At 39.5% G+C, this 12,957-nt stretch overlaps 1 protein-coding gene across 3 annotated transcripts in view; it reads left to right on the forward strand.

The window, feature by feature from the left end:
* ATP6V1H (ATPase H+ transporting V1 subunit H) overlaps window positions 1-12,957 on the forward strand; it is a 49,458-nt gene that overhangs the window by 20,704 nt on the left and 15,797 nt on the right. For all 3 annotated transcript variants that reach the window (XM_031052315.2, XM_031052314.2, XM_005152548.4), the window contains exons 8-12: window positions 286-383; window positions 3,674-3,866; window positions 6,767-6,945; window positions 7,985-8,110; window positions 9,554-9,655. In XM_031052315.2, coding sequence (XP_030908175.1) covers window positions 286-383; window positions 3,674-3,866; window positions 6,767-6,945; window positions 7,985-8,110; window positions 9,554-9,655 — 698 coding nt within the window. The remainder of the gene's footprint in view (window positions 1-285; window positions 384-3,673; window positions 3,867-6,766; window positions 6,946-7,984; window positions 8,111-9,553; window positions 9,656-12,957) is intronic.

A 12,957-nucleotide genomic window follows, 5' to 3' on the forward strand; every position in this document is an offset into this window, starting at 1 on the left:
TCTGTTAATGTAAAATGGTATCACTTGCATAATACTTCTTTCCTTTTCAAAACTCTTCACTTATGTTTTACTTCCCACTTTTTCTTATGATATTATTATTTATGTATTTATTTTAAATAGAGGGATGTAAAGCATTGTAATAAGAGCGAGCATGTTTGACTTGGAAATGTCATTGGAGAAATGCATGTTGAAGTATGGCAATAAAGCCCAGTCTGGAAAACTGAACTTCAGTACTTACTATCTAACTCTTCTTACAAGAAATGGTATATTCTTCTCTTCACCCAGAGCTCCCAGTATGTACAATGTGTTGCTGGATGTCTACAGCTGATGCTCAGGGTCAATGAGTATCGCTTTGCGTGGGTAGAAGCAGATGGAGTAAATTGGTGAGCATTTATTTCAATTGATATGGATATACGTACACACACAATAGCTCATTTCCCAGTGACCTCTTTTGGAATAGAACTTTTTTGCAAATGACAGCTGATCTGTTTGAGTACAAAGCCTGTTTGTTTTCAAACATTAATATAATCAAATAGACAAATGAAACTTCCAGGCACAGGTACCAATGTCGGGGTATGCTACTTTCCATGTGAACTGCTTTCATAAATATCTGAACAGAAGTATAACCGTTTGTCTTCAGCTAAAGGTTCTTTGTTTATTATTTGAGTCAGGACTAATGAAATGAGTTTCTGCTAATCTTCCTTGTCTTTCAGTTTGGAGTTCAGTATGTAAATATTTGTAAAAGGAGAAACATGTTCTAGAGCTATGCTCAATTATTTTTTTTCTTCACATGGCTTCAAGTAGGTAACTATCATCATAAATAGCTCTGCATAAAAATAGGAAGTTGTCACCTTAGTTAAGAAATGCTTGTCTATACATAACTTTTCTGTCATGCATGCCTCTGTTGGGGTTGGTGGAAAAAATGCCCCGTATGCTGAAATGGAGAAAAATCAGAAGTTGTCTGTGAAGTGAAAGTTCAAATGATGTTCACATGTGTCAAGATGACACTATTGAAACAAACTTTTTGACCAAGGAGGCTTTTTTTTTTTTTTAATAGTGTTAGCTATTTTGGAATGCAGCTGTAAATTGCTTATTAAATTTTCAGAACTTCAGCTGAACAAAGCTTTTGCATGATTTCTTCTTGGAAATCTTGTGATACTATTTCTTGTTTAGCAGTGCTTTGTGTATCTGTGATGTGTTATATCTATTAGCTTTTTTCTGAGAACTCACTTGTTAAATAATGACTACTTCAGCTCATTTCAGGCACTCCTGTGGAGAGATACAGTTAAGGAGACAAGCTCAATTTGTGTAGATTTTGTGCTGTCTATTTACTCCTTTTTCTTCATAGCTCTGAAAGGGTAGCTATGTGTTTCTCCATTTCTTCTGTAATGACAAATAATGCTGTAAACATGCCAGTAAAAAAAATCTCAGTGAACCTGAAGATGGGTACAGTACATCAGTTCACATGGGTGTCCTGGTTTCAGCAGTAGCAGTCATTTTTCTCCTTCTTGGTAGCTAGTGCAGTGCTGTGTTTTTGACTTTCGGCCTGGGAACAGTGTTGGTAACACCTGTGTCTTTAGTTGCTGCTCAGTAATGTTTACTCTGACCAAGGACTTTCTGAGTCTCATGTTCTGCCAGGTAGCAGCGGAAGCCAGGAGGAGAGACAGGAGACCTGACCCAAACTAACCAAAGAGGTATTCCATCCCACAGCACGTCATGCCCACTATATAAACTGGGCGCTGATACTCGGAAGGCCCAGATCACTGCTTGGGTCGGGCTGGATATCAGTTGGCGGGTGGTGATTGGTTGTATTCTCTTCCCTTGTTATTTCCCTTATCATTATTATTATTGGTGATAGCAGTAGTGATTTGTGTTATACCTTAGTTACTGGACTGTTCTTATCTCAACCCGTGGGAGTTACATTCTTTCGATTCTCCTCCCCATCCCTCCGGGAGTGTGGAGAGAAAGGCAAGGGAGTGAGTGAGTAGCTACATGATTCTGAGTTACTGGCTGGGCTAAAACCACAACAGGCCTTTTTGGCGCCCAGTGTGGGGCACAAAGGGTTGAGATATCTGATCTGATGGGAGTGTGTCAAATCGTATTTGTGATAAGCATTCATTGTTTTGGATTAGTAGTCACTCGTCACAATGCTGATTTATTGGCTCTCAAAGTTGTTGCTCTTGATCTCATAGTTTCAGCATGTCGTACCTTACTTACAGCTGATATTTGCTGTGTTAATCGGCTGGGGGCCTTGGGCTAAGTTTCTTGTTTCATTGTACTTTATGGTAATGGCTTATAATACAATAGAATCATTGTTCATTAAATTGATCTGACTTGCATTCCCAGTGTGGTCGCCACCTCTATGCTTTGGGAGGTATATAATACAAGTGCTCATCTTCTTTCCCTTCCTCTGGTGGTCAACCAGTGGAGGAGGCATTCCCTTACACTCCCAGTCCCCCCACCAGACTGTTTGCAGCATCATTTGAGAGTTCTGAAGCTTTTGAATGGCATTTAGGTACCTTTGAGGTCTGCTTGCTGATTGTGACAGGGATCACCATGTTGGCACACATACAGAGTGTATTTTACCCACGACCATTTAGTCTGATCTTGAGAGTTAAACAGAGTTGGGTTTGGGTCTTGTCTAGGGTTAGAAGACAATATAGGAGGACCAAGAGTTTTTCCCTGAGGCTGGAAAGTCATGAGTGGCAGGGTGTGTGGGACAGTATGAGCAAGTATCTAAGCCAGTGGGCTCCTCCAGTGCTTTGGAACTTCACCACTGAACAAGTGCAAAATCCAGAAAAATTAGTAAAACACTTAATGAAGTGTGTTGTCATCCTGGTCATACCAGAGTGGGACAAATAAAAAAAAACCAAAAAACAAAATTGTCATGGTTTAAGCCCAGCCAGTACCTCAGAACCACGTAGCTGCTCATTCACTCCCCCCGCCTTCCTCCCCCAGCTCCCGGAGGGATGGGGAGGAGAATCGAAAGAATGTAACTCCCATGGGTTGAGATAAGAATTGTCCAGTAACTAAGGTATAACACAAATCACTACTGCTATCACCAATAATAATGATAAGGGAAATAATAAGTGAGGAGAATATAACCAATCACCACCCACCGACCAATACCCAGCCTGACCCGAGCAGCGATCTGGGCCTTCCGGGTATAAGCGCCCAGTTTATATAGTGGGCATGATGTGCTGTGGTATGGAATACCTCTTTGGTTAGTTTGGGTCAGGTCTCCTGTCTCTCCTCCTGGCTTCCACTGCTACCTGGCAGAACATGAGACTCAGAAAGTCCTTGGTCAGAGTAAACATTACTGAGCAGCAACTAAAAACATCAGTGTTATCAGCGCTGTTCCCAGGCTGAAAGTCAAAAACACAGCACTGCACTAGCTACCAAGAAGGAGAAAAATGACTGCTACTGCTGAACCCAGAACAATGGAAAGAGCTGTCATGGCTGTAAGGCTAAGGAGAAAATAACTCTATCTTCAAAAGATGGCTTTCTGAACAAGCTGCTTGCACAATGATAAATACTTGTACAGTATTACTGTGAAGTAAATACTGTGAAGCATGCTTTGCACGCTCATCCTCAGCAGCTCTTTGCGATAAACTCCTGTTAACAGCTTTTACTGTTTCAGGGTGGTTCAACATGTATTATTTTAATCTTTCAGTATCATGGGGGTGTTGAGCAACAAATGCGGATTCCAGCTCCAGTATCAGATGATTTTCTGTGTGTGGCTGCTGGCATTTAGCCCTCAAATGTGTGAATATCTCCGGCGGTATAATATTGTTCCAGTGCTGTCAGATATTCTTCAGGAGTCTGTCAAAGAGAAAGTAACTAGAATCATCCTTGCAGCATTTCGTGTAAGTATCTGTTGACTGCAATCCCACTGTACTTCTCTCTCAAATGAGGAGGTCTCAGATGTTGCTGATGCACAGCTGTTTCTGCTGGACTGTATCAGTAAACTGTATTGAAAGCTTAATTCTTATTTTTTATTTTCTTATGAACTGAGTTTTACTACAGGTAAAAGATACACTATTACAAGTATAGAAGTCTGTTATGCAATGTCTTTGTAAAATGAAGTCGACTAAATAAACCTGCTAACAGAAGCACTAGTGATTTCCTTTCTTTAGTTCAAAATTTTGTTTCTACTGGTACTAGTGTAAAACACCAGTTATTAATACTTGATAAATTTATCCTTATGAAGCTTTAATTAAAAAATATTATTTGAAACACATTTGTCCAACTGAGTGACTTAGAAATTATTTGCATCTACTAGTCCAAAACACTTTTCTTGGTGGTTCTGTGAAGATGCATGAGAATATCCATGAAAAAGCAATTAGTTGTGCACATAGTTTTATGTGTATGCTTCTCAAGTGTCCTGTATGTAATACAGGAATGTTATAACAACTTGTAATCCTGTTTTAAAAAGAGGATTTTTATCCTGAATAGATGTAGACATTATAAACTGTTTTCCTCAGTGTTGATTATGTTCCAGTAGGAGATGTTGCAAGCAGATTAGGATGGCAAGAGGGGAACTGTTGCTTACTGACATGCTGATCAGCAATAATAAGCTGTGTGGAGGGGTTTACTCTGTAACTTAGTCTCACTAGCCAAAAGCATCTGCCACTTAGAAAAAATTCTGCTGAAGGCAGTCAGTAGCATGAGGTATTCAGCAGGGGCTATTCTTGTTATGCAGACCTCTGCAGATGTTCTAGTGTTCTTTAGGATCTTAATGTTAGGATTGCAATTGGGTGTATAGCAAGACAACTTGGGAGGAGTGGGGGGAAGCTGAGGGACTTGGCAGGTCCTAAAAAGTAGGAGAAATAATTGCTGGTTCTTAAATTTAGTGTGCTTTACGAGAGGAGACAAAAATGAAGCGTTCTTTTAATAAAGGCTAAGAAAGAATAAGATGGTTCTGTTCCAGGCTTCAGGGAAATTAACTTAGCTGTTTTTTTTTTTTTCCTTCAACATCGAAGACTAGTGTTGGCATGAAAATGAGGTTATAAACTGGGAGCCAAGAAATAATAGATTAGAAATTAGACATCAGACTTGTGAGTTCTAAAGTGAAGTTAAAATATGTAGCAGAGGCAAAATAGCCCTTTTAATTTTTTATTTTGGGAGGGGGGATGTGAATTGCGTAAAGGACTGGGCTTGATGATTCCTCTGGTCATCCCTGCTGCTTGTACGTTACTGAAGGTATGTCATGAGTCTTGACAGCTTATGTATGTATCCTGTACTACTTGATTTCTCCAAATCTGACCTGTTTCACCTCTTTGGCATGTTAATTGCCTGAAGCATGTAATTGTAATACATTTTTTACTTTACCTATTAAAATGTGGGGGTGTTTTTCCCTCATTTTTCATACTTCTGTCTTTTATGTGTTTCGTACCTGCAGCTCATTTGGTACCTTAAGATATATTTTTTTTTAACACTGAGTAGTTCACTGATCCTTTCTGTTTAGTTATATGATCATGTTTGTACTCTCCTAACTTTATCTACTCCTTGAGCTTGTTGAATATATTGTCTTTGAGGATTCATTTTTTATTCTTTTGCTCTCATTAGCACTTTTAACTCCAAATAATTTAGCATTACTTTCTGTAATTACCTTTTATGTCTTGGTTCTTTTACTGAAATAAGAATGTGGGCTTTTTTACACATTAAAGCAGGAATATAACTTACTTTCAGTATGCAAGTTTTCACATTTATTTGCAGTGTTCTTGCAGCTGATACAGTGTCTGATATCTTAGAAACCTGAAGAGTAATGGTTCTGTGACGTGAATGAGGGTGATGGAGTCAAATTCCTTCTGTATTGTTCCTTTCCTTATTCTGGTAGATGTTAAGGCTTCTTTGTATAAACACATGTTCTGTTTGTTAAGGACTTTGTCTTTTACATGGAATTCATGTTTTCAGCTTTATCAAAAAATGCAGGTGTCTAGTTCTGAACAACAAAATTGGAAGCTGATTAAACTGCGTAGAAGTGTAATGAATAAAAGAGACTGAACTTGCATTCTGTGCTTGCAATTCCAGTCTTAGCAACAAGCTTCAGTTTGAGTAAAAATGTTTAGTTGGAATACTGCCAAATTCAAAAGAAGCTCTTCTAATCCAGATGGTAACTCTTGAGTTGGAAAGACGACTTCAGATTGTTTTTTATTTGTGGGTATTCTTTTTTAGGTGGGGGATGGCAGGGGGAGGCTTTCCTGCTTTATGCTGTTACTGCATAGAAATCTAAAACGATAATCCCAGATAAAAGTATTTGCTTATAGCAGACAATCTGGGATTTGGGATATAAATCTGGCCTTTTTCTTTGATTAGTCTTCGTAGCCAGCCCAATTTGATGTGGAAAGTGACCAAAGAAGGTGCATTAATACTTTCTAGTATTGAAAGTAAGACATCATCTGGATGACATAAATTGAGTTCATTAGTGGTTTTGTTTTCCAGCACATAGGGTTGCTTTACTTCTACCTTGCAAGACAGAGCCTTTTTTTTTTCCTTTTTGTGATAAGTCCCTATGCATCTGCTGTAGTGACAGATACGAATGCTCCTCCTGCATTGCAAGGTCAGTCCTAGGCAATCTATGCTATTAAATGTATGTATAAAGCAGCCACTGTGTGGTAGACTGATACTATACTTCTTTGGAATGATTATTTTGGGGAAGTGGTCAATTCTGTCAACAAATTAAAAAGCACCAATAAGAATTTCTTAAAAATAATCACTTTGTTTCAAAGTACTCTGGTCTTAAAGTGACTTTTTACTTCCCTAGAATTTGTTAGAGAAATCTACTGAGAGAGAAACTCGCCAAGAATATGCTCTTGCCATGATTCAGTGTAAAGTTTTGAAGCAGCTGGAGAATCTGGATCAGCAGAAATATGATGATGAAGACATAAGTGAAGATATCAAATTTCTACTGGACAAGCTTGGTGAGAGTGTGCAGGACCTTAGGTATGCTTTGCAAGTGAGAACTTCTTTTAAAAAAAAAAGCAATTATATGAACATTGGTAATTTTTTGTTTCTTTTTAATGGCTAAATAACATACAGAATTAGGCAGCAGAGATTTAGACTGGATATAAGGAAGAAATTCTTTACTGTTAAGTTGGTGAGGTACTGGATTGGGTTGCCTAGGGAGGTGGTGAATGCTCCATCCCTGGCAGTGTTCAAGACCAGGTTGGATGAAGCCTTGAGTGATATGGTTTAGTGTGAGGTGTCCCTGCCCACGGCAGGGGGGTTGGAATGAGATGATCTTAAGGTCTTTCCAACCCTAACTATTCTATGATTCTATGATATATAAATGCTAGTTGATAGGGTAGAGCATACAGAGATGCTGGTTGTAAATAAAAGTTTCATATTGTAAGTGTGTATTTACCAGCTGAATAGGAAATAAATCTTCACTTTTGGCTACATCATCTTTGTAATTGATAAATTGTTAAAGGACATCAGAGGAATCCTATAGAAGTTCCAGTTTAAGCTGAAGACTACCTGATTAGGGTACATTTTGCTGTCCAGATAAACTGAAGTTTTTATTAGCGTTTGCCTAGTTCTTGCTCTTATGCATAAATTGAACTGCATATTGTAGTTCATGTCAAAAGTTTAATTGGATGAAAGACAAGGACTGGCATCCTTGTTTGGGGAAGTTAAATCCTAGAAAATGGGTGAAACAGCCAGTTAAGTTCCTGAATGCTGTGGTTGTGTGGCTTGTGTTTTCCTCTATTTGCTTGTTTTTCTTTGGGAATTGTGTTTTGGGGTAGATGGAGGGGTATGTTTGAAAGCAAATTTTGGTCTTGCCCTTCATGCCTTTCATTATGTTTAAAGTGTTAAATTCTGAGAGAGGGCGCAGTTCTTGTGCTCTGCAGAGAGATGACTTTCATATGTGTCACAGCAAGTTGTGTTCCGCCTTTGTCTTGATAGGACGAGCTTGGGCACACAGTTCAAACTCTGTTCGCAGAAGCTTAGCCCATATTTCATTTAGGTCTTAATCTTGTAGCTCCTTCGATGAGTACAGTTCTGAGCTCAAGTCAGGAAGGCTGGAGTGGAGTCCTGTACACAAGTCTGAGAAGTTTTGGCGGGAGAATGCTGTAAGACTAAATGAGAAGAATTATGAGCTACTCAAGTAAGTTTTCAAGTCTTGAATAACAGAATTCTTTAACATTTTCTCTTTAACTGAACCTGTATCTAATGTTTGGCATTTCAATGTGAAGTAATGTCTAGCATGAAAGCAAGTCTGAACATCTTGTTATTTTTAGAATGTATGGTTCTTACTCATGGATAGTTTTGTTCAGAAGTGGAATTGTTTATTTGCTTTTACTGGCCAGAATGTATGGTTGATGATGGAGGGAGCACTTCTAGCTTAACTTGCATACAAATTTGTGCTGTTGACACACAACACTTGAAAAAAAAGCTAGACTAATTAATGTAATTAAAAAACTTCTGCCATACCTTAGTCTTAGTTTTGTGTTCTTGTTGATCTCTGTAATGATCTCCTATGTTTTGAATACTTGTGGATTGAAAGTTGTGGCAACGTTCCATGGAAAATCTGACTTGCTGCATTTCATTGCAGTCTGTTATTTTGTTCTGAGACTGTATTTGATATACGTAGATTGTTAGATTAAGTGAAGGTGAAGCTCATCTTTCTTTTTGGAGTTAAGGACTTATTTGCTGGCTTCTGAAAGTATGTACTCTAAAGATGTCTAGGCTTTAAGCAGTTTTTAAGAGCTCTCAGATATTTAATTGCATTGTTATTAACTGCTAATGGGTTGTTCTCCCTGTTGAGCATTTGCTAATTAGTCTCAGACCTAACAGAAAATTGGCAGTCTTGAACCCAGAGTTGTTCATGGTTGTACAAACCAAAGAACTCAGTGTGCTGCTTTGTTCTCAACTACTACGATGCCTTTTAACTTTTAAACAGTTCTGTGTAACAGTGTTTTCCATAAAACTTTGCCCTTTTTCATTGTCTTCTGCAAGAGCAAGGTTACTGTTATAAGGTGAGGGGAAGAACAGAGCTGGAGAAAGGCTGATAGATAGCAGGCTTGTCATACCCACCTTGCTGTGTCACCAGTGATGTCGCCTTACTGCTCTCTCAATCCATAGTGTAAGATCGTGAGTGCAGGAGCTGCAAAAAGCATGCAAGCAAGACTGGGGTCTGTTGTATAACAAAAGCAGCAGCATCTGTTGGCCTTGTGTAGGCATTGTGCTTGTGTCTCACCCCTGTTCCAGTCTGTAAGTGTTTATACGTTTGGTTAAGTACAGCTGATCTTGAACTCAAAACCTGCTGGTCTTGAAACATCTGTATGAAAAAAGGGATACCTTGTAAATCTTAGGTATAGGTATTTGTAGATCTAGCTCACTAAACTCAATTTAGTGAATGCTTTAATTCTATTAACTGGGGCGGGATCTCCATTGTTTTAAGTGCAACTGCATATTTGGAAAAAGTTCTAGCTTTGCTGTTTGGGTGACTTGTATTTTTATGGTTACAGACTTCATTATTTTAAGTTTAAACACAAAGAAAAACCCCAAACAAAAACCTGGGACTTGATTGTTTCAAATCCTTTCCTAGAATCCTGACAAAACTTCTGGAGGTTTCTGATGACCCGCAAGTGCTGGCTGTAGCTGCTCATGATGTGGGAGAGTATGTACGACACTATCCCCGTGGGAAACGGTAAGAAAAATGCCAACATGTTACTTAAGAGACTAGCTAGAGTATATCCTTTGTGGCTTTTTTGCGCATTTATATTAAAATATGCTACATAGGGATTGCAGGTTGTGTTTAGGTTTAATTCTCTAGGAAGGTGAGAAAACACAGACTAGATCAGGTGAGAAAATACAGACAAAATCTTTGGCTTAATGTATTTCAGTGTCTCTTAACCGCAATGGGAACCTATGTCTAAAGAAGTCTTTAGTTAAGTTGTTTAGACTAAGGCAAAAGACATGAACCAGAAGAAAGTAGAACTAACTACCAGGAATTTAAGCAACATCATTCTTACCTTCTATTATGACGTATTTGGCTTACAGTATGAGTGGATTATTTCAATAATTAAGTCTATTTTGTGAATTAAGACTACAGGTACAAGATCTCTTTTCTCACAAACAATTGCTATTATAATTTCAGTGATGTTAGCACATACTCAGTTATCACTTCTATTTTACCATGTTTTCTTTTAGCTACACAAATACACATTTTAATGAAAGTGTTAATGTTTATTGTCAACCTGAATTCCTGTCAAAATACACAGACAGACATTTCTGCATATTTTTTTTAAATCTGTGAACAAAGATGTTTGCTGAATAATTGCATCTCTAAGGTAAATAGAGACCACTGAAGCAGAAACAGGCCTTTGGATTTTGCAGGAATTGTGCTCATCAGTCACCCAAAGGGACATGTGTCTTAATTTTTGCAACAAAATAGTGTTCTGTTTCTGATTTCTGCATATGGTTTAATGGGGAAGATGAGGATGGTCTCCTAGGCATGTTGAGAATTTCATAGACACTTCAATCTGCTGTCCTGACAGTAATAGAAATGTGAGCAACAGACTGAAATTTCATGCTGTATATATGCTAAAAAATTTACTCACTTAGAAAAACTCACAGCCTTTGTAGTCTTGTAAGCATCTTGAGCTGAAGATATTTTTAAAATACTGGAACAAATTAACTCAGTTTTGTTAATTAGCTCTTATGTCTTCCAAAAGAGATTTATGACAACTACTATTTGGAGGGAAAACAAGATATTCTTCAGTAAGGTATGAACTTGCACTGCTGCCTGCAAGTAGCAAATCTAAAGAAGCTTTGCTACTGGATGCTCCTGCTTTCAGCTGCCCTTTGACTGAAACCATTTTATTAGTGATTTGCATAATCTTAAAACAGTTTGGACACATCTGTCCAAATGTGGCATAATGCTTGGGCTAGTTTGGCTATGCAGTTGCTGCACCAAAGTGGTGAAGTCAGATGAGTGGATGAACAGGACCTGCATCTCCTTCTGTAGTTGGGAAAAAGTACTGCTGATGGGACCACAGCTCTGCTCAACTGTCAGAGTGTTAAACCTACTCAGAAGTGCATCAACTTTTGAAAAGAGTGGTCATTATCAAACAAGAACTATTATAATACTATTCTAACCCACATTCTTTTATCAAATTCTTATACTTCAGCTGCTTTCTACTTACAAACTTGGCTTATTTAACTTCCTATTCTGATGGACAAACTAAAATGCATCACTCTCTTTCTTTTAAAGAATTTCCTCTGTAATACAGTATATTCTTACTGAGCATGACTTCAGCAATTTTAGCACTAAAAGCTTAAAATATCTGAGAACTGTATGTCAGTTCCCACATCCATTTCTCACCATGGTGTCTAGAATCATAGAATAGTTAGAATTGGAAAGGACCTTAAGATCATCTAGTTCCAACCCCCCTGCCATGGGCAGGGACACCTCACACTAAACCATATCACCCAAGGCTTCATCCAACCTGGCCTTGAACACTGCCAGGGATGGAGCATTCACAACTTCCCTGGGCAACCCATTCCAGTGCCTCACCACCTTTACAGTAAAGAATTTCTTCCTTATATCCAACTTAAACTTCCCCTGTTTAAGTTTCAACCCATTACCCCTTGTCCTATCACTACAGTCCCTAACAAAGTGTCCCTCCACAGCATCCTTATAGGCCCCCTTCAAATATTGGAAGGCTGCTATGAGGTCTCCATGCAGACTTCTCTTCTCCAGGCTGAACAGCCCCAACTTTCTCAGCCTGTCTTCATACAGGAGGTGCTCCAGGCCCCTGATCATCCTCGTGGCCCTCCTCTGGACTTGTTCTAACAGTTCCATGTCCTTTTTGTGTTGAGGACACCAGAACTGCACACAATACTCCAAGTGAGGTCTCGTGAGAGCAGAGTAGAGGGGCAGGATCACCTCCTTCGACCTTCTGGTCACGCTTCTTTTGATGCAGCCCAGGATACGGTTGGCTTTCTGGGCTGCGAGCGCACACTGAAGCCAGATCATGTTCATTTTCTCATCGATCAACACCCCCAAGTTCTCCTCTGCAGGGCTGCTCTGAATCTCTTCTCTGCCCAACCTGTAGCTGTGCCTGGGATTGCTCCAACCCAGGTGTAGGACCTTGCACTTGGCATGGTTAAACTTCATGAGGTTGGCATCAGCCCACCTCACAAGCGTGTCAAGGTCCCTCTGAATGGCATTCCTTCCCTCCAGCATATCAACCAAACCACACAGCTTGGTGTCATTGGCAAACTTGCTGAGGGCACACTCAATCCCACTGTCCATGTCACTGACAAAGATGTAGAACAAGACCGGTCCCAACACCGATCCCTGAGGGACACCACTCATTACTGGTCTCCAGCTGGACATTGAGATGTTGACCACAACTCTTTGTGTGCGACCATCCAGCCAGTTCTTTATCCACCAAGTGGTCCACCTATCAAATTGATGTCTCTCCAATTTAGAGACAAGGATGTCGTGTGGGACAGTGTCGAATGCTTCGCACAAGTCCAGGTAGATGATGTCAGCTGCTCTACCCCTGTCCATCAGTTCTGTAGCCCCATCATAGAAGGCCGCCAATTGGTCAGGCAGGATTTCCCCTTAGTGAAGCCATGCTGACTGTCACCAGGCACCTTAGCATGCCGTCCAGGAGAATCTGCTCCAAGGTTTTGCCATGCACAGAGGTGAGACTGTCTGGTCTGTAATTCCCTGGGTCATCCATTTTCCCTTTCTTGAAAATGGGGGTTATATTTCCCTTTTTCCAGTCAGCAGGAACTTCACCTTACTGCCATGATTTTTCAAATATGGTGGCCAGTGGCTTTGCAACTTCATTTGCCAGCTCCTTCAGGACCCATGGATGGATTTCATCAGGTATAGTTTACTCCTCCCATGTCGGGCTGGCATTTCACACTCTCATTGTATGACTCACTTTGAGAGTTTAAGCTCTTCATTGGCTTAGAAAAATAACAGAATTCAAA

Source organism: Melopsittacus undulatus, chromosome 1 (assembly GCF_012275295.1).
Source record: "Melopsittacus undulatus isolate bMelUnd1 chromosome 1, bMelUnd1.mat.Z, whole genome shotgun sequence".
Lineage (NCBI taxonomy): Eukaryota > Metazoa > Chordata > Aves > Psittaciformes > Psittaculidae > Melopsittacus > Melopsittacus undulatus.